The following is a 25,725-nucleotide window of genomic DNA, read 5'->3' as shown; positions in this document are numbered from 1 at the left end:
AAAAGAGACAAATACATTTTTTTAAAGGAGAAAAGGTAAGAAAGAAAAAAAGGAAAGAAAGGTAGTGAATGAGGTGGAGATATGAATGTTTTCGTTTTTAGTTACTTTACTGTCATTCAGGAAAGAAAACAACATATCTGTCCATGGGGATGGAGGAGGAGGAAGGGGGGAGGGGAGGATGGAGAGGAGAGGATGGGGGAGGAGAGGGGCTAATTAGGGCTAAATCTTGGCCTAATGTGTGGAGCAGAGACCCTGGGGGGTTGAGGGCTTTTAATTAGACGCCTCTTTTCCTCTCTCCCCTGAGGATGAATCTCCATGCATCGAACCACCATTCACCTCTCCTAGGAGACACACACAATCTCACACACACACACACACAATACTTGAAGATGCCACAACTTAACAGAAATAAAATTCCAGTACATCTTACACAAGGCCAACACAGGCACCACTGAAATCCACATAAATCCATGTCATCGTCTTTTCTCAAAGTAATAACAATCCATTAAACAAATCAGCTAAAGCATAATGTTACTAAACAAAAAATAATTATTATCACATTGTCACAATAGGGGACTATAGAAGCTAGAACTAAGCTTTGTGACTCCTGCTCTAAGGTCATCAGAAAGCCACCACTATTTTGACAACAGAGACTACCATTTACCATTTGAGTCAAGAGTATCAGATGTTAAATACACCATTACTGAAGGAGACAGGATGCCTTGTACAAAACAAAGGGTAATTTACAGCTGACAGTGTTTTCTTCCTCATTATCAAGTTAACAATTATCAATTTTGTTTTGTCCAGGTCAGATAAAGTTGCATTTCAAACCACCAAACCATATTTTCAATGTGGTTCTTTCTCACCAAGTTCAATAAATTATCATAGCATTGTATTTGCCTTATAGGCTAAAGGCCAGCCTCTAGGTCTGAACATGTTTTAACTTGCTTTCAATTTCATATCAACAAATGTCAAAGGCAAAAAGTCTCATTAAGATGAACCTGTGTGAAACCCCATCGGAAAACCAAATGTAGTTTTGTTTTGAGTCGTCGCTCAGTTCATCCTTACTCAAACAAAGAGAATAACTTCACAAACTATAACTCTATCACCTTCGCCCCTCCTCTTGATTCTACATGCCTTCACTTGACTAACTGCGGGGCCTGCACGAGGACGCAGCCTGCTCAACATCCTCAGCACCATCCACAGAACAACCGCTTCTCAAAACAAAAGTCGCCATCGGGTTTTTTAGACCAGATAAACTGGTTCACTTCACGGAACATGGATTTGCAGATAGGCTGGGCATGGACTATTAGAGGCAGGAACTCCCGACTAGGTTGATAAGAACAACTGTTGCGCGTCTCCATCCCCCCCATCACCCCCCCCCCTTCCACACACACGCACACACACACATCATGCCCCTCGTGTTGCTACCAGGCGACTATCGTCTGAAGTTGCCTGACTCCTTCACACGATATATAACACATTCTAAAATGCCATCAACTTGAATAAATTGTAACTAGCACTTTTATAGTAATATAGTGTTTGGGTGGAGAAGTTGGGCCTGTCGCAAAATGAATGTGTTTGATCAAGGCTGTCGCCGTGGGCCTGCGCGGCTACAGTGTAGAATTTCGTAATGGAATGCGAACTGCTCATCCGGATCTGTACTCTCCTCCCTGCCTCCTTCCGAACGCCCGGAGAGAGCCGAGAGGAGAGCAGGATCATCGCCCCGTTTATCTTCGACACAAAAAACGCTTTGACGCTTCAATTTTCAACCACCGTGTCTTATAATCGACGGACCTACACTTAACAGTTACCCGCATCATCCGCAAACAACTTGTTGCTACCAGAAATTTTGTTTTTAGACAACTACAAACACACCACCCCTGTGAGTGCGCACAAGCAGTCGACGAGAGCGGGGGGGACGATGGGAGAAAAAAGGAAAATGCCTAGCAACCATTATCTAACCAGCTCGAGCTACGTTGCAGTTCCCTGAGAGACAGAAACGCATCAATTCATCACAATAGTGTAACTTTAAACCGTCTGAACAACCGTAAAAAAAAGATTCTACTCAGTATACTACACAAAATTTATATGAACTTTGCACAGCGTCACCAAAGTGCAGTTGAGCATCCTTCTCCATATAAAATATGACGTAAAGGAAACTGAGAATGTGAACAAAAGTTCGCTTGGCAATATGTTGGTTTAAAATACAAATGTCAAGGAAGTTCCTTTTACAGGTATAGCTGAGACAAATGCGTCTGGGGGATGCAACAGGCGTCACAAAATGATGGTCAAGGTGATGGAAAAAGTCTCGCTTTACTTCCCGTTCGGGTAAATCGTCGAAATTACAAATTTGACGATTTATGACTTGAAATACACTGTCAACATTTTAGTCGTGAACAAGAAGAAGAAAATAAAGTTTAGAAAACATCTCGACAAGGTCAAAATGTAGCTTGCTAGCGGCTATACCAACACATGGCAACTGAGCTACCGCTAGGCTTCGATCAAAGTGCACCAGAGATATGGATGCTCGGTGGCTAGTTACCAAGCTAATAGACTTTGACCCTCCATGAGCTCCCATCATTCTGGGAGAAAAAAACTTTACGGGCGTGGAGGTGAACAAGCGAACAACCAAAGTTGAATTAAAGTGGGAATGAGTAACTATTGAGCGGGTAGAAATAATCGAGTGTGAGGAAGAGACAAAGTCAAATTCCTCCGCTCAGACGGGTTAATCATGGATGAGCATCGCTCCTTTTCGAAACTAGGAAGCAGACGGGAGTTGCGAGAGAAAAAACATCTCCAACCGCACAACTCTTCCAACTTTGATACTTTGACCCATTGCAAGTAAAAACTTGACCAAACACATATTTGACACGAGATATCGACAATATAAGAGGTAGCATACGTAAATAGTTTGAGAAGGTAATCCGAGAAGCTTGGTAGGCTACTTACGTTTGACTTTGTTGGGGTTGGGCTGCTTGCGCCGAGACATACTGATGATGGTGACTGGTGATGATGGGTTGAGAAAAAAGAAGCAGCAAAGTTGTTCCGGAGAGGAATCAAAATGGCGTTTCTGAGGATGTGCAAAGTTCGACAACTTTGTTGCCCTCACTCTTTTCTCTGAATTCCTGAAGAGGAAAACAGAAAAAAGAGTTGAGAGGCGAGAGGAAAAGCACTTTATTTCGCTATCCTCTCCGGTCGTCCTCAAAGCGCTGTTCTCTCCTCTCTCCTAAACCTGATAAGTAAAAGCGCATCACGTGTTGCTCCAGTCAGTCGCCTAGGGGACGTGGGGAGGCTGCTGTGAGTAGACTTCGGCCAGTAAGCATCTCCAAAGGAACCTCTCTGACTGGCTAAAGAGAACAGGGAGGGAAGAGAAGGAAAGGGAGGGGGGTGAGAGAAAAAAAGTTTTATCGAGGTGGAGGACGGCGTGGTACCCTCGACTTTTCTCCGGCTTCTTCAGAGAAAATTTGTGTAGAGAAAGGGAAGTGTATGCGCTCGGTGATAGTGTAAAATTTACACCCGGAATTTTCAGTTATTTCTTAACGTTCTAGAACCCTGTTGATCAACATCACGAAAAGCAGTTGACTCACGGTGTTAGTAACGACCTCGAGCCGTGTGTGTGTTGGGGTGGCGGGGGGGGCAGATGCTTTTGGTATATAAATAGCTTTTCCAAATGACTGTGTTGGCTACTCAAACGATATGTTTGTGAAGTATTCCACGTTGTATGGGGTGATGAAGTCCATTCAGACTTTCTGCCTTCATATAAACTAGTTACAGTTGTTACATTTAGTTTCTTCTGCTACTTCTGATTTACTCCCGCATTCCTGCAGGCCCCTCATCCACAGATACTCAGACCCCTCCCAGCCCCATCACCGTTGGCCGCCACATCCCCTCCCCGCCCGAGCCCGCAGGCTACACAGGAGCCTGGAACCTCCCAGCGACTGCAGAGATAGAGTTGGATGCAGCTGTGAATGCTAGCCTCAAACTATCAAGTAGCCTACCTTTTCTTTCTTTCATAATCGCATTTATAAATATTACAGCGTATTGTATTTGTGTAACTGATATTGAGGACAACGTGTGTCTAATACATTTACAAAATGTAGACTATCTTATAACATTCTAAGAAGCCTATCAAATAAGTTCCTATATGGACTACTGCCACTATGTAGCTTAAGCTCACAAACCATCACACATCACACAAATAGTTTCAACAACGTTGATCTTTAGTAGCATAGTACGCACACACGGTAGGCCATGTAAGGCTACTCACAGAATGGCAATCTCACGATGGACCAGATGAGATACATTCACAACTGTAATGTAATCAATTGCTTTACTCTCAATGGTTTACTTTCAAATTTAAATTAAACTGTTGACAAACAATTAACTCATTCTCGGCTCTAAAAACGACAGTGACACCTCAAAGGGTAGTGCTTCTCGGGAAAGCAAAATAGACTATGTCCAGCAATGTAGGCTATGTCTCCAATTCTGGGTAGGGTATTTTTAGGTTAAAATTCACAAAGCAAAGTACCATTCACCAAGGAACAAAACTTTATAAGTCAACGTAAGTTAGTTGATCAGGTCAAAATAGTTGGGAGCTGTAGAGAATACAAGATCAAAGCGGTAGGAAAGTGCTGTATATTTGCTCTGATGTAGGCTATATATCAGAGCGAAGGGATTTAACGGCTTCCCCTAATCAATAAGAACGCGCGCAGTAAAGTTGATATTCATCGGTGGTTCTTGCGCAGTCTCCAAACTAGCCTACATAAAGTTTGTGTGATGTTATTTATTGTACGTAACCATGACATCGGTCCCGGTTGCCAAGGAACAAACCATCTTGCCACTTCGACAGCAACAAAAGGGTGGATTCATCCATCGTACCCGAGCAGTGGGAGGAAGCGACCGACATGCCGCATCTCCAATCCACTTTCAGGAAAACTAACCATCGACTCAAATTTCAATCAATTGAACATTAAGCTAGTTCATAAAAAATGTGATTCCGTCGATGAAAACCTGTTGTATTTGAACTCTGTGAATGACATGAGACTAGTCACATGAGTTCAACACCTGTTGGTGGTGTGGGGGATGACAACGATATCTTGCTCAACTGGCTGAGACTGAGTCGAGCAGACTCCCACGTATACTCTCCTTCCATCTACTCGTATGTCTAAAATGTGTTTCTGACCTGATCTCAATATTCTCAAAGTACTCAAACTGGTCGGTTAAAACTTTGTAGCGCGGTGTTTTGCGTCTTAACTTTTTTTTTTTTTTTTTTTTTGGGGGGGGGGGGAGTTTTAGCTCCACAGTCAATGAAGAGATAACAACGCGGGGAGGGGAGTGGAGGGGGAGAAAAACCGGTTTCCAATGGTGACTGATGATTTGTAGGTAACAGTTGTTTGCCTTCCATTGCTGCCTCCACTGCTCCAAAACAGCCTGCCTGCCTGAACACAGTCCCACTGTGCATGCTAGGCAACTTGTACAGGCTGTTTTTACAAGCCGATTCTTTTATGAAGTCCAGCCTTTTGAATTGGGGGGGGGGGGGGTGGGGGGGGAGGGTAGTTTGGAAGCATTCCTTTAATTACATTTAAAAGAAGATATCATTTGTAGCTTAAAAATATATATATGTTTTTCTATACCCATGTCTTTCGTCCTTGTGCCACCTTGAGGGTAGAAGAGGTGTACTAGATAGGGTTTGGAACTAAAAACCTGTGCCAGCCAGGGACTGGAACTAGAGACCCATACAGGGAAATAAATGGTTAACAGAGCTTCCTGACCTCTCACCCCAGGGTAATACCCTGACCAGATACACATCCCCAAGAGGACCCTGTTAAGACCAGGCACAGACTGACCTGGCCCATCTTCCCAGTACAGATTGAAAGAGAGGGGGAAAAGATAATTAGAAAGAAAACAGGAGAAATAAAGAGAGAGGTGAGAGAGGAAGGACAGACTGTATTGAGGTAGTAATATGAAGCTCTCTTCTGCCCTGTCAAGGGATCCAAATAGTTTGGAGTGCTGAAGTGCTTTTAGCTCTGACCTGCCTTGCCTGGCTGCCTGCCTGCCTTGCTGCCTGTCTGGCAGCCTGGCTACTCTACTGTAGAGTTCTTCCTGTTTGGATCTCTGAGTCTGTCTGTCCATCAGCTGATCTGTTTATCTGCCTGTCGGTCTGTCTAGGTAACTGATTGTCCATCCTTCTCTCTCTCTCTCTTTTCTCTGTCTAATAGTTGACCTTTCTGCCCCACTTTCCCACCACCCCGGCCAATAGTAGAACATCAACTCCTAGTAAACAACCCCACAACGCACACCAACTCAGCCTCTCATATGGAAAAATGATAGTGTCCAAGTCTGTGTCCCTGGCCAACTATCAGCAGCAGTAAATGATTGACCTGTAGCTGGAATAGAAGCTGCTGCTCTGTCAGTTATATGGTTGCTGTTAGTGTGTGTGTGTTTGAGTGTGTTCACGCATGTCTTTGCATACATCTTGTATGTATGTGTGTGTGTGTGTGTCTGTGTGTGTGACATGACCGTCTAAGATGTCAAGATGGTCATCCATAGTTGAATTAATGATTCCACATCTGTTGTCTAGGAATGGCTGACCGGGGCGATCTCTCAACCTGCTGCCACGGCAACAGCATCAGATGATCATAGCAGCAAGTAACCGCACACATCCTCCAGTACGCCGAGGTATATATACTGAACACTAAACCTAGCATCATGCATCTCCAGTGACAGACCGCATAGGAACCTTCACCTCCACCACCAGCAGTGTGCCACCCTCATAGGAACAGCCTCACCAGTGTCAGGTGTCTCCACTGTAGAACACCTTCTACAGGACAACCACACAACCCTACATCTGTAACCAGATACATTCATGGATCCGCATACTGTATTTAGTCAACAATAGAAACCAGCCAGGAACTATACTGACTCGAGTACCAGGTGGTCAAAACAGTTGATGCACTGTTACCGTTAGCTACTTTGATTTTGTTCAACTTGTAAGATGGTGCCAGTGGTAAGTAAAGATGGACACTGATGTATATTCTTTCTTTCTTCCTTTCCTCCCTTCTTCTCTCTCTCCTTTCCTTGCAAGTTTCCTTACCACCATCCTGCCCTCATGGAAGGAAATCTGATCCTACATGACAGGACAGATGGAAGCCTGTTTGTCTCTACGCATCTCACACCTATCCATTCATAGCTAGATCACATCTTATGGGATGGACGAAATATTTCTTCCCTGGAAGAAGGAGGGTTGAGGGTGCATTGTGGGAGATCCCAAACTTAGGCCTGCCTCCTCTCTGTTCCACATGGTGCTTGGAGGGTGAGCAGGAGCCCTCTAGTGGCAGAAATGGGTATTTGCAGGTGTGCACCTTGGCCTGAAGGGCATTGTATAACTCAGACTTACACACACACATTCACACACACAACACTGTGTGTATGTTGGACAGAGGTCATTGTTACCTTTGGAGCAAAGCTGTCATAGAGAAATCAGCAAATGTTGATGGGTTGAGTAAAGGTACAGCTAAGCTGATACAGGTAGAAGGCCAAAATCACAAATCACAAAAAAAATCTAGTGTGGTCTGGCTTACAAGATAATACCAGAGGTGCAATATGTAAGATACTGTACTGTGTCTACTGAATGTATTTAACCCAGGTCAGAGTATTTTCTGTAGATAAAACATCCTGGCAGAACGTCCTGTTTGTGTAAGAAACCTGCAGTAACAACCTCTCACCACTGGTTGTTTTAGATCCACACTGAACTTCCCTTTCAGGTTTCTCCAAGGCTATCAGACCTGTGGACAAACACAGCTAACAGTCTAGGGAACACCGGGAGAACGACGGTGCTTGTCTAATATAATGAACTTGATTATTACTCAGATAGGTATTGAAATGGTTTTAGTGTCACATACACACTTCCTCTCTTCCTGGAGTAGAAGGAGAAGCGAAGGAAGTCGGGTAGACAGAGGCTCTTGTCATAATGGTGGGCGTGGCCACCATCAACATAAAGGTCAGCTGACAGGAAGAGTTTCTCTACCAACTGACCTGGGAGGGATGAGGGGTGGGGAGCTGAAAGAACAGAGTAAAGGATAAGAGAGGAGATAAAAGGGTGAGGACAGGAGAAAAGAAGGAGAAGGAGATGAAAGGAAAAGGTGTAAGGAGAGGAAGAATAGTAACAGTATCCTGAGGCTGTGTACGTGGTTTTAGTAGTGCTGTTGCTAGTTTGTGTTTCTGGAGGAAGTGTTGCTGTAGGGCTCAAGCAGCAACAGAGACATCTGCAGGGTCAGCCAGTAGCTCGATTGAGGGCAGGGGGTGAAACTCAGCCCAATGTCCCAAATAGAGTCTTGTGCAATCAACAACACAAACAAAGGTCTGTGTTAAATCTATATCTACCTATTTAAATAGTGGAGCCCGGTGAGACTGTAAAACAAGAGAATAGCACAAGAAGAGAAAAATTCTGAATGACTAAGGCTTGTGTATTATCATGATTGTTTTTTCTATCACCTAACACATGTGACACATGCACACATATTGTCAGAGAAAATCCACTTAACTCAGCTTTGATAGCACACTTGGTATTGGTCAATTCTGCAGAGGCTATGGACTTTGCAGAATGGCCAGAACAAAAAAACACAACCAACAGAAACAGAAATAGGACATAAGAACTAGACATCTAATTATAAAGGCAGGTCTGTGTGTAAGTGTCTTTCTGTCTTGATTATCTCAATTATTGGGTCTCACATTTGGCAGGTATATTGCCCAGGACCCAAATGTTGGGATGGTTGTTGTTGCACCACTGACTTTATTCAGTGTGACACTGGTTGAGCTTCCACCGGTACACATACTCTTAACATATGTGTTATGTGAGTTGCATAATAAAGTGAGCGTACACAACTTGATCTGCTTTAACCGTCCATTCTGTATCAAACAAAGGACGGAATGAAGCACCAACGTGCAGGGGTGACTTTGAAGTTGTTTGGATGACGGTTGTGGGAGAATGAAATATGAATGCGTTTGCTGCCCTGTTGAGTCGTATAAAGTGATCCAAGTTTTTTAAATATTCAAACAGGTAAAGCACAAATGGTTCTAGTGATCTAAAACTTTGACTTTATCAGTGGCTGTTTCACTATCCAACGGCCAGATTAACAAAACGATTGAAGCTGAGAGAAGTACCTGTTGCAAGGAATCGTCCATGAGCCTCTACCTCATGCTCACTGGCCTGTCTTCCTCTGACCCCCCCCCCCCCCCCCTCCTCCACCTTACTCACACACACGCTTTCATTCATCTTCCCCATAGTGTTCATTGCCCTCTACTGCTGCTCCTCTTTGGCCACTGACAGTTTTCAACAAAAAAGCAACAGAGTAACACGACAGTGTCATGATTTTATGAACGCTTTATTGATCATAATTGGCTGAGCAAAGCTTTTACTAAAACACATATTAATAATAGAAACAAAGCAGAAGATAAACAAAATGATTATGTCAGAGACCAAGGTTTCTACTGGTTTTGAGAGCTTTGCCATTTCTCTTAAAATGTTTTCAAAGACAGATTCATATTTGGAAATAGAAAAGTATAATTTTTACTGTCTAAATTCAAAAAGAGGATAATAGGACAAGCATTTGATCAGATAGGTTGTGAAATGATCAAGATTTTATGAAGCTAAAATATTTGGTTTGCATTGTTTTCAAAGACAGATAATTTTTCAAAACCTGAAAGTAGTTTTCAATATAACCTCCACAGGTTAATTTAAATTTGAATGGGGAACATGTGACTTGAAATTAGTTATTTTGCGTATTTTCATTCCAAGGAAATAGAATCTACAACAAAAATAGCATGCGCTACTTGGGCATTGCATTCCTTGCTCTCTGTTGATTGGTGGGTAAAGGGGGTAAAGGGGCAAGTGGGCGGGTCTTCTCCTGCCAAGCCAATCAGGGTAAGATGAGAACGTCCAGGATCCCGCTGACACGGCTGAGCTTGTTGCAGTCCAGAAAGGCGCAGAGGCGACTTTTCCCTGTCTGCTTTGGATAGCACGACTCGACCCATGTGATAGTGTCGTTGGGAGCGATCACACTGCGCACACACACAAACACACACACACACACACACACACACACAGCGTTCACAGTGCTGAAACAATGTCTATGAAGATGTGTGTTTTATGTCTGGCGACTGTGTGTGAGGGGGGGGGGGGGGGGGGTCACCTGTACTGCTTGATTTTGAAGTCCAGGAGGCCAGATCCCTCACAGCTGATGGAGACGTCGTCCAGAGAGAAGGTGAAGGGATTGGTGAAGCTGACCGTGACATACGTCACCTGACACAGATGGGGGGGTTCGCTCACCTGGGAACCCACAATACACCTTTGTCACAATGTTTGTGTGAAAGAAAGGGAGCAAAGGGGTGGGAGTGGGGTGGGGGTTAGAGAAAAGAGAGAGGGAGCCAGAGAGAAACAGAAAATGAGAGAGTGTGTGTGTGTGTGTACTGACCTCAATGCTGAGAGTAGGGACCTGCAGAGTGAGGACCTTCGCAGTAGCGAAGTCCTGGTTGTCGGTGGTGCGTCCCACCAAAGTGAAGTAGAGGATGGACTGAGAGTTGATGTTGGGCATGTACTCCACCGCCAACACATTCACCAAGACACGCTCAGCTGGAGGAGAACAGCAGGACGAGGGGAGAGGAGGGAGAGGAGGAGATGAAGGTTTTTGTCCATGTATATCATCTCAATCTCTCTCTGACACACACACTCAGAGGGCCTCACACTCACTCGTGTATGGACTGACGGTGACGTCTACGTTTTCGTCTTTAAACTTTTCTGACGGCACTCCAGTATAAAAGGCCACGCTGCCAGACAGGTTGGCCTGGGATGGGTGGATGGATGGTTTGTTGGATGAAAGCAGGGATGTATTGATGAATGAAAAAGCAAACAAAAGAATGGAGACAATGTGTGTTTGAAACACACAAATATACACAATGCACACACACGTTTACATACAAATACATACTATACACGTACATTTATTCACATTTGTGCAGTACATCCCACCTGTATCTTGAGCTCGACCCCCCCCAGGTTGGTAAACTCAATAACCAAGGTGAAGTCCTGCTCCAGCTGGACTTGGTTGACCAGAATGGACGCTGTCACTGTGGTTCCTGGAAGCTCAGGGTTGTCGCTCTCCAAGTCCTCTCCCAGAACACTGGTGGGTTCATCATTACTGATGCCTACTGAGGAGAGGGACAAGTCAGAGAGGGTGTGTGTGTGTATGAACATCTGGGTGTCACATCAGTGTATGAACATCAGTCATGCCACGTACCAACAGGGTTCTTGTATGTATTTGTGATGTCAGCTGGTGCATCACTGCCCACAGACTTGGTGAGGATCAACTTTCCCACACTGGTTTTGTCTGTGTAGAAGGGGGTCAAAACTCCAGATTTGTCACGCTTTTGGAACACCACATAACTGGCAACCTGTTGGGGAGGGAGAAAGGAGAGCAGAGAGGGAGAAACATCAAAGGTTCTCTTGTTTGTCCTATTTGTAATGTCTCCACGTTTAGGGACTGTTCCTCACCTCAGCGAAGACAAACTTCATGTCGAAGGGATAAGAGACCTGACCCTCCTTGACGGCCTTGACTGATGCTGGCCCACAACGAAAATATCCTGCGAGTTACACAAAAACACACCAAAATAATAGTTTCGTCCACTTATACACCTCAGAAGTGTGTGTGTGTTTGTTTGAATGTTGGTGCACCTGTGTGTGTCTTTGTGTCTCTGTGTGTTTGTAAGTGTGTGTGTGTGTGTGTGTGTGGGGGGGGGGTGTCCTACCGCTGCTTGTCTCCTGTGGAGTGGCGTCCACTACCTGCCAGCCTCCTAGACCTGCAGGCAGATCACTCCTGCTCATGTACGCCTCATTCCAGCAATGGAAGTTCCTAGAGTAGAACAGAATAGAATAGAATCCAGTATGGAGAAGAGATGAGCAGAGCAGAATAGAACAAAGAAAAAATGGAGAGCCAGCACTTTCAAAATACTTTTGCTTCCTGTGTCCTATTATCTTTGGTTGATGCATGGCTGATTGACAGAGTGATGGACCTACCAGATGGAGTCCCTTGTGTTGAAATGGTCAGGTTGTCCATCGGGGAGGAAGATGAGGTGAATTTTCATGTTGCCGTCATTGTCGTGGGCGGAGCCATAGTTTGTAATGACCCTGGATGGGATTCCCAGACAACGCAGGACTGGGGGGGGGGGGGGGGGGGGATTGGATAAGGAGAGCTTTGAGGGTTTCTCTGTCTATGTGTATACTTGTGATGTGTGTGTGTGTGTTTCTGAGTTCATTTGAGTGTAAGTTGTCCACTCACAGCTGTTGAACACTCCTGCAAAGACCCAGCACTGCCCATAGCGAACAGGTGTGCGTGTGCTGGCGTACTTCAGCAGAATCTGTGTGCTGCCTGTCCACAGATTAGGAGACGTGCCCAGAGAGTAGTCTTCGTCCCATCGTCCCACTACTACCCCATCATCATCCTCTGAGTTAATCTGCATGTAATGTTTTGTAAAAAGAAAAACTTTTGTCACATTTGATAAAGTGTGTCGTACAACAAATACCTAGTACCAGAGCATTTACAGAACTACATCTGGTAAAGCAACGTTAAGTCATGTCAAGATAAACAAATTAGCAGTAATACAAAGGTAATATGTGAAATAAGTTAAAAGAAAATGTTCCATGTATGATGTTCCAGTGCTGACTCACCATGGCCGAGGCCTGCCTGGTGATGTAGATGCTGCTGCCTCTGTTGTCAATAGGCATATTACATGCATCCAGGATGTAGATGCAGGCATCCAGCACTCCACGCTCAAACTGGAACACACACAGGGAGCTTGTGTCATGCTTGTGGGTGTGTATGTGTCTGGGGCAATTGCATACGTGTGTGTGTGTGTGTGTATGTGTGTATATACCTGACCGTAGAGCCACATTCTGTTCGACATCGCATCAGCGTCTCCCTGGTATATGACTCCATGATCATTCAGTACATACTCCTTCCTGTCTGTATCGTTGTTCAAAAACACTTCATCATCTAAGGAGAGCACACACACACACAGTCCAGGATTAAAATCAGTACTCTTCATTCATGGACACAGTCTACAACTATATAGTTCCAACATCTTAATCACCACAAGGTCATTTCAGAACATTTGCTGTGAGAGTTTAGTCTACGTGATTTGCATTTATGTCCACTGTAAGATGAACAGTGGACACCCACTTCTTAACCCACCACCACAACTTCAGCTGTACTGACCAGGGCACCAGGCGTTGAACAGAAGGTAGAGGTCAGTGCTGGGGTCCCGTTTGGTCCGGATGATTCCACTGGGGATCAAGATGGCCACGCAGCTCTGGAACTTTCCGACCAGCGCTTTTGGATTTGGAGTGATGCCCAGTGTCACCATGGCACCTTGCTTATTTACCCTCCGACCTGTCCATGACCCCCCGGGGCTGCCGTAAAATGGCACCACAATCATGGATTCTTTACTGACTGTGGGTTTGGCACCTGGGAATGGGAAGGTGAGAGAAGAGGAGGGGAGTTGGGTGGAGAGGAGATGGAGGAGGGGGGCAGAAGAAGGATGAAAGGGGGGGAAGCAGAGGAGCTCTTGACAATTACATCTTTACAGACAAGCTGGAGTCATTAGCAGTCTCTGTTTGGAGATAAGACAACAAACATCAGCACCAGTGAATTCAGCGCTTGGCTGGTATCGGTCTGACATCTTTATCTAACAACCATTCAGCATTTTGTACAATGTAAACACATATATTTCTACTCAAACAACTTGTGCAAATTGTAGCCTAACTACAAATCAGTACTGGACAAATCTACTTGGGAGTAAGTTTGATTTCTCTTTTCCAGTGCAGAAAACCAACAGACAAATCTTACATGTGTCACCCATGAGACAAATCAAATACACGAGTTAATGATTCTCATTATCTACATGTCCTCTTACTAACCAGCAGAACAGCAGAAACACCCACATAATGTCCTTTTAATGCTGAACAACTACACCTGGAGCAGCTCACCAATCATGAACTCCAGCTGGAACTTATCGGTGGGGCTCGGGGGTCGATTGAACGTCACGGATACGAAGAACTCCTGTCCCCTGCGTATGATGAGCTTGGGGGAATCGTACCTGGCGGTGTGGTGCTCCACCTTGTTGCTCTTCTGCAACATGTCCACCGTGACCACGTAAAGTCTGGAAATGTCTAACACACACACATTAATTTAAACTTAACTCTCTCAGAAACCTGTGTGTGTGCTCCAGTTTGTCAGACGGGCAGTTCCATGACAGTAGCTGCAGATCCCAAAGCCTTGCCCTCAGCACAAACACACTGCTGCCCCTCAGCTCTCACTTCCCAGAGGACCGCAGTGAGAAGAACTCTTTCTTGCCACCCAGAAAGCCAATGGGGTTGAGCTGCAGCGAAGTGCTGAACTGAGGAATCTCTCTTAAACACAGTGGAGCAAAATATGGATGGTGGCATGAAGCATAGAAGAATGAGGGATACAGCATTGAAGGGAAGAAGGGATGGATGAAAGATTGGACGAATAGAGGGATGGAGGGCCATAGGGATGGAAGATGAAGAGGTGTTATGAGGTCAGCAGTTCTGAGGGGTGATGGAACATGCTGTCACACATGCACAAACACATTTCTTTTTTCCCTACCATCTGAAACTAGTTTAGGATCCTCTTCTCCTTCCTTGCCACCAAAGGGTACAAACTCCTGTATGTGGTGGAACTCAGCATTACAGCGGGGACGTGGTGTGCTGTAACGCCCAGCATGGGTCATGGTGGGCACCAGCACGGTATTGGCACAAATACTCATGGTGAAGTGGCAGTAACAGGTCCTGACACCGCTATGTAGACAGGGGTGGGGCGAGGTGGTGAATGGAGGAAGAGTGGAAGAGACTGAGGGTGGAAAGAGAGACGGAGAGAAAGTGAGTGACAGAGAATTGTGTGGTCGATAAGATCTTGATTAAATATTAACTGAAAGTTTTTGATTACTTTTCGAGAAAAAATACCATATTAATTCTGCCCAAAGTTGGTTCAGAGTGTGTTGTTTACAAGCTCAGAAGACGACTGAGGATTCCCACTCACCTGTTGGGTTGTTCTGAGGAAGAGATGAAGCTGCTGGAATCCCTGAGGCACTCCAATGGTGATCCACAGACGTCCAACCAAGGATTTATAAACCCAAGATAGTTCCTTCATTCATACACACACACACAGACACACACTGACCATGTCCCCCATTGAAGAGGAAGTGAGGTAGAAAGTGCTGACTGGGATTTACTTGAAGTGGCCCTGACCTTGAATGAGAAGCACAGTCAATTTAAAAGGTTTATTATTTATTACATCAAATCATTACAGTCTTTGAATCTCACAATATGACCAGATGTCTACTTTGTCACAACCTGTACAATCCAAGTGACTTGCAGATGATTTTCCACAGTAGGTCTAATTCTTCACAAATCTATGATTTTATTTCCACACTATTGATCTTTTTTAATGGTGGAGAATTTATATACTCTGGTATTAAGTCATTTAGCTTTGGAACTGAGTGTTCCTCAAGGTTCTGTGTTTGTCTGCCAAACTATGAAAGTCAAGTGCTTATCCACAAATGTATGACACATCTAATGTGTTAAATAAAGCTGTCTGCTAAATAAAGAGTAGGCTAATTGTTATCCTCTTCTTTGTTAGAGAACTATTACATTTCTTTGATGTTTATTACAGTTGTTATTATTCTAATACTTAGCTTTTATATACTGTAGCCTACAGTAGCCTAGGCATTCCCGACCTTTCCACTGTGCGGCCCACTTGCATAGCTCAAATATTTTTGCGGCCACCCAACATCTCCGTTCATTTAATTTGTGCTTATCACACATGTTTAACAACATCACAGGAGACAAAAAGTTCGCTTTCACGGCAAAAATTATTTGAGCGATCAAAGAAGGCAAAGTGTCCATCAGCGCCACAGTAAGCACATATTGTAAAGAGAGGTAACCTGCGTAGCTAACTACCACGGCCAGGCCAGTTCTAGAACTTCCGGTGAAGTTACAAACGTGACTTTTAATAACCAGAAAGGGTTGTTAACCATTGCTCGGCTTCTCGTTTTTTTCATTGACCGATAACGAGCGAGAGAGCGCTAGTCGAGCGAGAGAGCGCTAGTCGAGCGAGAGAGCGCTAGTCGAGCGAGAGAGCGCTAGTCGAGCGAGAGAGCGCTAGTCGAGCGAGCGAGAAGCTAGTCGAGCGAGCGAGAGCTAGCTACTTTTACTGTGTGACTTACATAAACTTTACCTTTGTAATTGTAATGTAGCTCAAAACGTACAATTTGAACCCCTATTCCCTTTTGCTTGAAGGGCAGTAACATAGAATACTATGTTGCCTACATCGTTGATTGTCATTTTGGGAAGATGGCATTTTGTGTTTGAGAACTAATGTAAAGCTCGCTACCAGAAGTTGTTGACCTGACTTATTATTTTGATATTTATCCATGGCTACAGCAGGATATCTGGTCACAGTGACATAGTGCTGTTCCTCATTCTAGAAAACAGAGAGCTTACTATTGACACTTCCTGCCTGGGTCAGACAGACCTTCTGCTGCTGGATATACAGAGGGGTTTTAAACTGACCCAGGATCATGTCATCTCAGCCTCACTTGCTGTGATCTAAACAGATCCCAAGCCTGCTCTGTGACTCTGGGAAACATTAAAATCTGGCCCTCATCTCAAGGCCCCCTCAGCAGCATCAATACACCAGCCATAGTTTAGTGGGCTGTCAGCATTTTTCTTGCTCTGTTTCTGCTGAGATGAGGGGTTCCTACACTAATTAAGGACCATTTGACTGGCATCCTGCTGGCAGGTCATCCTCAAGTATAATCCATCCTTGAAGGAAATCTGATCCTACATGACAGGACAGATGGAAGCCTGTTTGTCTATACGCATCTCACACCTATCCATTCATAGCTAGATCACATCTTATGGGATGGACGAAAGATATCTTCCCTGGAAGAAGGAGGGTTGAGGGTGCATTGTGGGAGATCCCAAACTTAGGCCTTCCTCCTCTCTGTTCCACATGGTGCTTGGAGGGTGAGCAGGAGCCCTCTAGTGGCAGAAATGGGGACTTGCAGGTGTGCACCTTGGCTGAGGGGCATTGTATAACTGATTTACACACACACACATTCACACACACAACACTGTGTGTATGTTGCACAGAGGTCAGTGTTACATTTGGAGCAAAGCTGTCATTGAGAAATCAGCAACATGTATTTTATTGATGGGTTGAGTACAGGTACAGGCAGAAGGGCAAAAAAGTGAACATATAAGTTTCATCAATCACCTTTAGCAGAAGGTGATTGCACAAAGTGATGAAGCCATGGATCACTCCAATATGGTTTAATTCTGCACAGCAGGATTTGCTCCTAGACCCACCCCGTTTATCAGATGTATTTCAGAACAAACACTGACTGTTTCACCAACAGATTAACAAAATGACTGAAGCTGAAATAAGTACCTGTTGTTCGGAAGCCAACATCTCCCTCATGCTCACTGGCCTGTATTCCTCTGAACCCCCCCTCCACCACACACACACACGCTTTCATTCATCTTCCCCATAGTGTTCATTGCCCTCTACTGCTGCTCCTCTTTGGCCACTGACAGTTTTCAACAAAAAAGCAACAGAGTAACACAGCAGTGTCATGATTTTATGAATGCTTTATTGATCATAATTGGCTGAGCAAAGCTTTTACTAAAACAAATATTAATAATAGAAACAAAACAGAAGATAAAGAAAATGATTATGTAAGAGATCAAGGTTTCTACTGGTTTTGACAGATCTTGCCATTTCTCTTCAAATGTTTTCAAACACAGATTCATATTTGGAAATAGAAGAGTATAATGTTCACTGTCTAAACACATTAGTTTCAAATTCTAAAAGAGAATAATAGGACAAGCATTTGATCAGATAGGTTGTGAAATGATCAAGAAATGATCAAGATTTTATGAAGCTAAAATATTTGGTTTGCATTGTTTTCAAAGACAGATTATTTTTCTAAACCTGAAAGTAGTTTTCAATATAACCTCCACAGGTTAATTTAAATTTGAATGAGGAACATGTGACTTGAAATGAGTTATTTTGCGGATTTTCATTCCAAGGAAATAGAATCTACAACAAAAATAACATGCGCTACTTGGGCATTGCATTCCTTGCTCTCTGTTGATTGGTGGGTAAAGGGGGTAAAGGGGCAAGTAGGCGGGTCTTCTCCTGCCAAGCCAATCAGGGTAAGATGAGAACGTCCAGGATCCCGCTGACACGGCTGAGCTTGTTGCAGTCCAGAAAGGCGCAGAGGCGACTTTTCCCTGTCTGCTTTGGATAGCACGACTCGACCCAGGTGATAGTGTCGTTGGGAGCGATCACACTGCGCACACACACACACAGCGTTCACAGTGCTGAAACAATGTCTACGAAGATGTGTGTTTTATGTCTGGCGACTGTGTGTGTGAGGGGGGGGGGGGGGGGTCACCTGTACTGCTTGATTTTGAAGTCCAGGAGGCCAGATCCCTCACAGCTGATGGAGACGTCGTCCAGAGAGAAGGTGAAGGGATTGGTGAAGCTGACCGTGACATACGTCACCTGACCCAGATGGGGGGGTTCGCTCACCTGGGAACCCACAATACACCTTTGTCACAATGTTTGTGTGAAAGAAAGGGAGCAAAGGGGTGGGAGTGGGGTGGGGGTTAGAGAAAAGAGAGAGGGAGCCAGAGAGAAACAGAAAATGAGAGAGTGTGTGTGTGTACTGACCTCAATGCTGAGAGTAGGGACCTGCAGAGTGAGGACCTTCGCAGTAGCGAAGTCCTGGTTGTCGGTGGTGCGTCCCACCAAAGTGAAGGAGAGGATGGACTGAGAGTTGATGTTGGGCATGTACTCCACCGCCAACACATTCACCAAGACACGCTCAGCTGGAGGAGAACAGCAGGACGAGGGGAGAGGAGGGAGAGGAGGAGATGAAGGTTTTTGTCCATGTATATCATCTCAATCTCTCTCTGACACACACACTCAGAGGGCCTCACACTCACTCGTGTATGGACTGACGGTGACGTCTACGTTTTCGTCTTTAAACTTTTCTGACGGCACTCCAGTATAAAAGGCCACGCTGCCAGACAGGTTGGCCTGGGATGGGTGGATGGATGGTTTGTTGGATGAAAGCAGGGATGTATTGATGAATGAAAAAGCAAACAAAAGAATGGAGACAATGTGTGTTTGAAACACACAAATATACACAATGCACACACACGTTTACATACAAATACATACTATACACGTACATTTATTCACATTTGTGCAGTACATCCCACCTGTATCTTGAGCTCGACCCCCCCCAGGTTGGTAAACTCAATAACCAAGGTGAAGTCCTGCTCCAGCTGGACTTGGTTGACCAGAATGGACGCTGTCACTGTGGTTCCTGGAAGCTCAGGGTTGTCGCTCTCCAAGTCCTCTCCCAGAACACTGGTGGGTTCATCATTACTGATGCCTACTGAGGAGAGGGACAAGTCAGAGAGGGTGTGTGTGTGTATGAACATCTGGGTGTCACATCAGTGTATGAACATCAGTCATGCCACGTACCAACAGGGTTCTTGTATGTATTTGTGATGTCAGCTGGTGCATCACTGCCCACAGACTTGGTGAGGATCAACTTTCCCACACTGGTTTTGTCTGTGTGGAAGGGGGTCAAAACTCCAGATTTGTCACGCTTTTGGAACACCACATAACTGGCAACCTGTTGGGGAGGGAGAAAGGAGAGCAGAGAGGGAGAAACATCAAAGGTTCTCTTGTTTGTCCTATTTGTAATGTCTCCACGTTTAGGGACTGTTCCTCACCTCAGCGAAGACAAACTTCATGTCGAAGGGATAAGAGACCTGACCCTCCTTGACGGCCTTGACTGATGCTGGCCCACAACGAAAATATCCTGCGAGTTACACCAAAACACACCAACACAATAGTTTCATCCACTTATACACCTCAGTAGTGTGTGTGTGTGTTTGTTTGAATGTTGGTGCACCTGTATGTGTCTTTGTGTCTCTGTGTCCTACCACTGCTTGTCTCCTGTGGAGTGGCGTCCACTACCTGCCAGCCTCCTAGACCTGCAGGCAGATCACTCCTGCTCATGTACGCCTCATTCCAGCAATGGAAGTTCCTAGAGTAGAACAGAATAGAATCCAGTATGGAGAAGAGATGAGCAGAGCAGAATAGAACAAAGAAAAAATGGAGAGCCAGCACTTTCAAAATACTTTTGCTTCCTGTGTCCTATTATCTTTGGTTGATGCATGGCTGATTGACAGAGTGATGGACCTACCAGATGGAGTCCCTTGTGTTGAAATGGTCAGGTTGTCCATCGGGGAGGAAGATGAGGTCAATTTTCATGTTGCCGTCATTGTCGTGGGCGGAGCCATAGTTTGTAATGACCCTGGATGGGATTCCCAGACAACGCAGGACTGGGGGGGGGGGGGGATTGGATAAGGAGAGATTTGAGGGTTTCTCTGTCTATGTGTATACTTGTGATGTGTGTGTGTGTGTGTGTTTCTGAGTTCATTTGAGTGTAAGTTGTCCACTCACAGCTGTTGAACACTCCTGCAAAGACCCAGCACTGCCCATAGCGGACAGGTGTGCGTGTGCTGGCGTACTTCAGCAGAATCTGTGTGCTGCCTGTCCACAGAGTAGGAGACGTGCCCAGAGAGTAGTCTTCGTCCCATCGTCCCACTATTACCCCATCATCATCCTCTGAGTTAATCTGCATGTAATGTTTTGTAAAAAGAAAAACTTTTGTCACATTTGATAAAGTGTGTCGTACAACAAATACCTAGTACCAGAGCATTTACAGAACTACATCTGGTAAAGCAACGTTAAGTCATGTCAAGATAAACAAAGTAGCAGTAATACAAAGGTAATATGTGAAATAAGTTAAAAGAAAATGTTCCATGTATGATGTTCCAGTGCTGACTCACCATGGCCGAGGCCTGCCTGGTGATGTAGATGCTGCTGCCTCTGTTGTCAATAGGCATATTACATGCATCCAGGATGTAGATGCAGGCATCCAGCACTCCATGCTCAAACTGGAACACACACAGGGAGCTTGTGTCATGCTTGTGGGTGTGTATGTGTCTGGGGAAATTGCATACGTGTGTGTGTGTGTATGTGTGTATATACCTGACCGTAGAGCCACATTCTGTTCGACATCGCATCAGCGTCTCCCTGGTATATGACTCCATGATCATTCAGTACATACTCCTTCCTGTCTGTATCGTTGTTCAAAAACACTTCATCATCTAAGGAGAGCACACACACACACAGTCCAGGATTAAAATCAGTACTCTTCATTCATGGACACAGTCTACAACTATATAGTTCCAACATCTTAATCACCACAAGGTCATTTCAGAACATTTGCTGTGAGAGTTTAGTCTACGTGATTTGCATTTATGTCCACTGTAAGATGAACAGTGGACACCCACTTCTTAACCCACCACCACAACTTCAGCTGTACTGACCAGGGCACCAGGCGTTGAACAGCAGGTAGAGGTCAGTGCTGGGGTCCCGTTTGGTCCGGATGATTCCACTGGGGATCAAGATGGCCACGCAGCTCTGGAACTTTCCGACCAGCGCTTTTGGATTTGGAGTGATGCCCAGTGTCACCATGGCACCTTGCTCATTCACCCTCCGACCTGTCCATGACCCCCCGGGGCTCCCGTCAAATGGCACCACAATCATGGATTCTTTACTGACTGTGGGGTTGGCACCTGGGAATGGGAAGGTGAGAGAAGAGGAGGGGAGTTGGGTGGAGAGGAGATGGAGGAGGGGGGCAGAAGAAGGATGAAAGGGGGGGAAGAGGAGGAGCTCTTGACAATTACATCTTTACAGACAAGCTGGAGTCATTAGCAGTCTCCCTTTGGAGATAAGACAACACACATCAGCACCTGTGAATTCAGCGCTTGGCTGGTATCTGTCTGACATCTTTATCTAACAACCATTCAGCATTCTGTATGATGTAAACACATATATTTCTACTCAAACAACTTATGCAAATTGTAGCCTAACTACAAGTACTGGACAAATCTACTTGGAGTAAGTTTGATTTCTCTTTTCCAGTGCAGAAAACCAACAGACAAATCTTACATGTGTCACCCATGAGACAAATCAAATACACGAGTTAATGATTCTCATTATCTACATGTCCTCTGACTAACCAGCAGAACAGCAGAAACACCCACATAATGTCCTTTTAATGCTGAACAACTACACCTGGAGCAGCTCACCAATCATGAACTCCAGCTGGAACTTATCGGTGGGGCTCAGGGGTCGATTGAACGTCACGGATACGAAGAACTCCTGTCCCCTGCGTATGATGAGCTCGGGGGAGTCGTACATGGCGGTTTGATGCTCCACCTTGTTGCTCTGCTGCAACATGTCCACTGTGACCACGTTGAGGCTGGAAATGTCTAACACACGCAAACACACATTAATTTAAACTTAACTCTCTCAGAAACCTGTGTGTGTGCTCCAGTTTGTCAGACGGGCAGTTCCATGACAGTAGCTGCAGATCCCAAAGCCCTGCCCTCAGCACAAACACACTGCTGCCCCTCAGCTCTCACTTCCCAGAGGACCGCAGTGAGAAGAACTCTTTCTTGCCACCCAGAAAGCCAATGGGGTTGAGCTGCAGCGAAGTGTTGAACTGAGGAATCTCTCTTAGACACAGTGGAGCAAAATATGGATGGTGGCATTAAGCATAGAAGAATGAGAGATACAGCATAGAAGGGAAGAAGGGATGGATGCAAGATTGGAAAAATAGAGGGATGGAAGGCCATAGGGATGGAAGATGAAGAGGTGTTATGAGGTCAGCAGTTCTGAGGGGTGATGGAACATGCTGTCACACATGCACAAACACATTTCTTTTTTCCCTACCATCTGAAACTAGTGTAGGATCCTCTTCTCCTTCCTTGCCACCAAAGGGTACAAACTCCTGCATGTGGTGGAACTCAGCATTACAGCGGGGACGTGGTGTGCTGTAACGCCCAGCATGGGTCACGGCGGGCACCAGCACAGTATTGACAATACTCATGGTGAAGTGGCAGTAACAGGTCCTGACACCGCTATGTAGACAGGGGTGGGGCGAGGTGGTGAATGGAGGAAGAGTGGAAGAGACTGAGGGTGGAAAGAGAGGAGAGAAAGTTAGTGACAGAGAATTGTGCGGTCGATAAGATCTTGATGAGATATTAACTGAAAGTTTTTGATTACTTTTCGAGAAAAAATACCAGATTAATTCTGCCCAAAGTTGGTTCAGAGTGTGTTGTTTACAAGCTCAGAAGAGGACTGAGGATTGCCACTCACCTGTTGGGTTGTTCTGAGGAAGAGATGAAGCTGCTGGAATCCCTGAGGCACTCCAATGGTGATCCACAGACGTCCAACCAAGGATTTATAAACCCCAGATAGTTCCTCATTCACACACACACACACACACACACACACACACACACACTGACCATGTCCTCCATTGAAGAGGAAGTGAGGTAGAAAGTGCTGACTGGGATTTACTTGAAGTGGCCCTGACCTTGAATGAGAAGCACAGTCATTTTAAAAGGTTTATTAATTATTACATCAAATCATTACAGTCTTTGAATCTCACAATTTGACCAGATGTCCATTTTGTCACAACGTACAATCCAAGTGACTCGCAGATGATTTTCCACAGTAGGTCTAATTCTTCACAAATCTATGATTTTATTTCCACACTATTGATCTAATTTAATGGTGGAAGATTTAAATACTTTGGTATGAAGTCATTTAGCTCTGGAACTGGGTGTTCCTCAAGGTTCTGTGTTTGTCTGCCAAAGAATTAAAATCAGCTTATCCACAAATGTATGTTAAATAAAGCTGTCTGCTAAATAGAGAGTATTTGTTATCATCTTCTTTGTTAGAGAACTGTTACATTTCTTTGATGTTTATTACAGTTGTTATCATTTTAATCCTTAGCTTTTACATACTGTACAGTTTGTATTTGTCCCCCCCAATAAATCACTGTAAACATAAATGTAATTTCAATAATATTAATAATACGCAATGACAGCGCTTTGCTGATTATGGACACAGTGCCGCTTCTTTAATGTGCAGTGTTACAGCAGTAATTTTGGTGTCCCCCTCATGAATTGCTCTTGAGAAAATGTCATATAATTGTCCCCCCCAAAGTTGCTAGCACATTTTCGCCACTGCTGTTAGCATTGAGAGGTAACCTGCGTAGCTAACTACCACGGCCAGGCCAGGTCTAGAACTTCCGGTGAAGTTATAAACTTGACTTGTAATAACCAGGAAGGGTTGTTCACCCTTAGCTATTGCTTGGCTTCTCGTTTTTTTCATTGACCGATAACAGGTCGCCCTCACAGAGATCTCTCCCGTTTCCAGATTTTTGTTAGAGACAACATTACATTATCCATTGGGAACAAATATGACAGACCAATTATTTACGTGAGTTAACATTACCGACCAGCAAGCAAGCTGACAAATAATTAGGTAAATTATAATGTTGAAAAAAATTGTTAGCTAGCTAGTTAGCCTAGCTAACGTCAAATCCTCACGCCTCAAATCCTAGATAGCTAGAGCTAGTCTAGCTAGCTACTTTTACTGTGTGAGTTAGATCAACTTTACCTTTTTAATTGTCGATGTAGCTCAAAACATACAACTTGAACCCCTTTTCGCTTTTGCTTGAAGGGCAGTAACATAGAATCCTATGTACATCGTTGACTGTCATTTTGGGAAGACAGCATTTTTTGTTTGAGAACTAACTTAAAGCCCGCTACCGGACGTTGTTGACCTGACTTATTATCCTGATATTTATAAATTGTTCATACTGTTTTCATTGTTTGGTGGCCCACCTGTATCACCGTAGCAGCAAACTGACGTTGTGTCCTTGGGCAAGGCACTTCACCCTACTTGCCTCGGGGGAATGTCCCTGTACTTAATGTAAGTCGCTCTGGATAAGAGCGTCTGCTAAATGACTAAATGTAATGTAAAATGTAATGGGCTGTCAGCATTTCTCTTGCTCTGTTTCTTCTGAGATGAGGGGTCCCTACAATAAATAAGGACCATGTGACTGGCGTCCTTCTGGCAGGTCATCCTCAGGGACAAAGTATAATCCATCCTTGAAGGAAATCTGATCCTACATGACAGGACAGGTGGCAGCCTGTTTGTCTCTACGCATCTCACACCTATCCATTCATAGCTAGATCAGATCTTATGGGGTGGACGAAAGATTTATTCCCTGGAAGAAGGAGGGTTGAGGGTGCATTGTGGGAGATCCCAAACTTAGGCCTTCCTCCTCTGTTCCACATGGTGCTTGGAGGGTGAGCAGGAGCCCTCTAGTGGCAGAAATGGGGACTTGCAGGTATGCATCTTGGCCTGAGGGGCATTGTATTCAAACAAATGTAATTAATTTATTGATCTTATATAGCGCTTTCTAATACTCAAAGTACTCAAGGGTCGCTTTACAGAGTCCAGTATTCATTCAGACACATTCAAATCGGTGGTGGTAAGCTACAACTGTAGTCATAGCTGCCCTGGGGCAGACTGACAGAGGCGTGGCTACCAGTCAGCGCCTACGGCCCCTCCAACCACCACCAACATTCATTCACCAACATTAATTCACATTCATACGATGCATGTGTAACAC

General features: G+C 44.7%; 3 protein-coding genes across 10 annotated transcripts in view; all 3 read right to left on the bottom strand.

Moving 5' to 3' along the window:
- rreb1a (ras responsive element binding protein 1a) overlaps window positions 1-3,561 on the bottom strand; it is a 42,558-nt gene extending 38,997 nt beyond the window's left edge. For all 4 annotated transcript variants that reach the window (XM_062480173.1, XM_062480172.1, XM_062480170.1 and 1 more), the window contains exon 1: window positions 2,953-3,561. Coding sequence is in view for 2 of the 4 variants with exons in the window: in XM_062480170.1 (XP_062336154.1) it covers window positions 2,953-2,992 (40 nt within the window). In the remaining 2 variants the exon portion in view is untranslated. The remainder of the gene's footprint in view (window positions 1-2,952) is intronic.
- A 5,804-nt stretch (window positions 3,562-9,365) lies between these two features.
- On the bottom strand, window positions 9,366-15,175 carry LOC134034874 (coagulation factor XIII A chain-like). Of its 2 annotated transcripts, none has more exons than XM_062479551.1 (16): window positions 15,114-15,175; window positions 14,682-14,924; window positions 14,042-14,224; window positions 13,272-13,520; window positions 12,931-13,049; window positions 12,725-12,832; window positions 12,336-12,510; window positions 12,074-12,212; window positions 11,806-11,909; window positions 11,552-11,640; window positions 11,298-11,451; window positions 11,030-11,208; window positions 10,751-10,844; window positions 10,476-10,633; window positions 10,194-10,330; window positions 9,366-10,062 (listed from the first exon to the last, which is right to left on the bottom strand). In XM_062479551.1, exons 2-16 carry the CDS (start codon window positions 14,839-14,841, stop codon window positions 9,921-9,923), a joined length of 2,190 nt encoding a protein of 729 aa, XP_062335535.1. In that variant the 5' UTR covers window positions 14,842-14,924; window positions 15,114-15,175; the 3' UTR covers window positions 9,366-9,920. The 2 variants fall into 2 exon arrangements, with proteins under 2 accessions (XP_062335535.1, XP_062335536.1); XM_062479552.1 differs by having other exon boundaries at window positions 11,030-11,205.
- A 2,530-nt stretch (window positions 15,176-17,705) lies between these two features.
- Window positions 17,706-23,517, bottom strand: LOC134034871 (coagulation factor XIII A chain-like). Of its 4 annotated transcripts, none has more exons than XM_062479544.1 (16): window positions 23,394-23,517; window positions 22,968-23,155; window positions 22,322-22,504; window positions 21,557-21,805; window positions 21,216-21,334; window positions 21,014-21,121; window positions 20,625-20,799; window positions 20,365-20,503; window positions 20,102-20,205; window positions 19,889-19,977; window positions 19,635-19,788; window positions 19,367-19,545; window positions 19,088-19,181; window positions 18,813-18,970; window positions 18,535-18,671; window positions 17,706-18,429 (listed from the first exon to the last, which is right to left on the bottom strand). In XM_062479544.1, exons 1-16 carry the CDS (start codon window positions 23,501-23,503, stop codon window positions 18,288-18,290), a joined length of 2,328 nt encoding a protein of 775 aa, XP_062335528.1. In that variant the 5' UTR covers window positions 23,504-23,517; the 3' UTR covers window positions 17,706-18,287. The 4 variants fall into 4 exon arrangements, with proteins under 4 accessions (XP_062335528.1, XP_062335529.1, XP_062335530.1 ...); XM_062479545.1 differs by having other exon boundaries at window positions 19,367-19,542; XM_062479546.1 differs by having other exon boundaries at window positions 22,968-23,207; window positions 23,394-23,501.
- Between the last annotated feature and the right edge of the window lie 2,208 nt (window positions 23,518-25,725).

This window comes from Osmerus eperlanus, chromosome 15 (genome assembly GCF_963692335.1).
Source record: "Osmerus eperlanus chromosome 15, fOsmEpe2.1, whole genome shotgun sequence".
Lineage (NCBI taxonomy): Eukaryota > Metazoa > Chordata > Actinopteri > Osmeriformes > Osmeridae > Osmerus > Osmerus eperlanus.
Note: the sequence above shows the minus strand (reverse complement) of the source record. Positions and strands in the feature narration are given on the sequence as shown.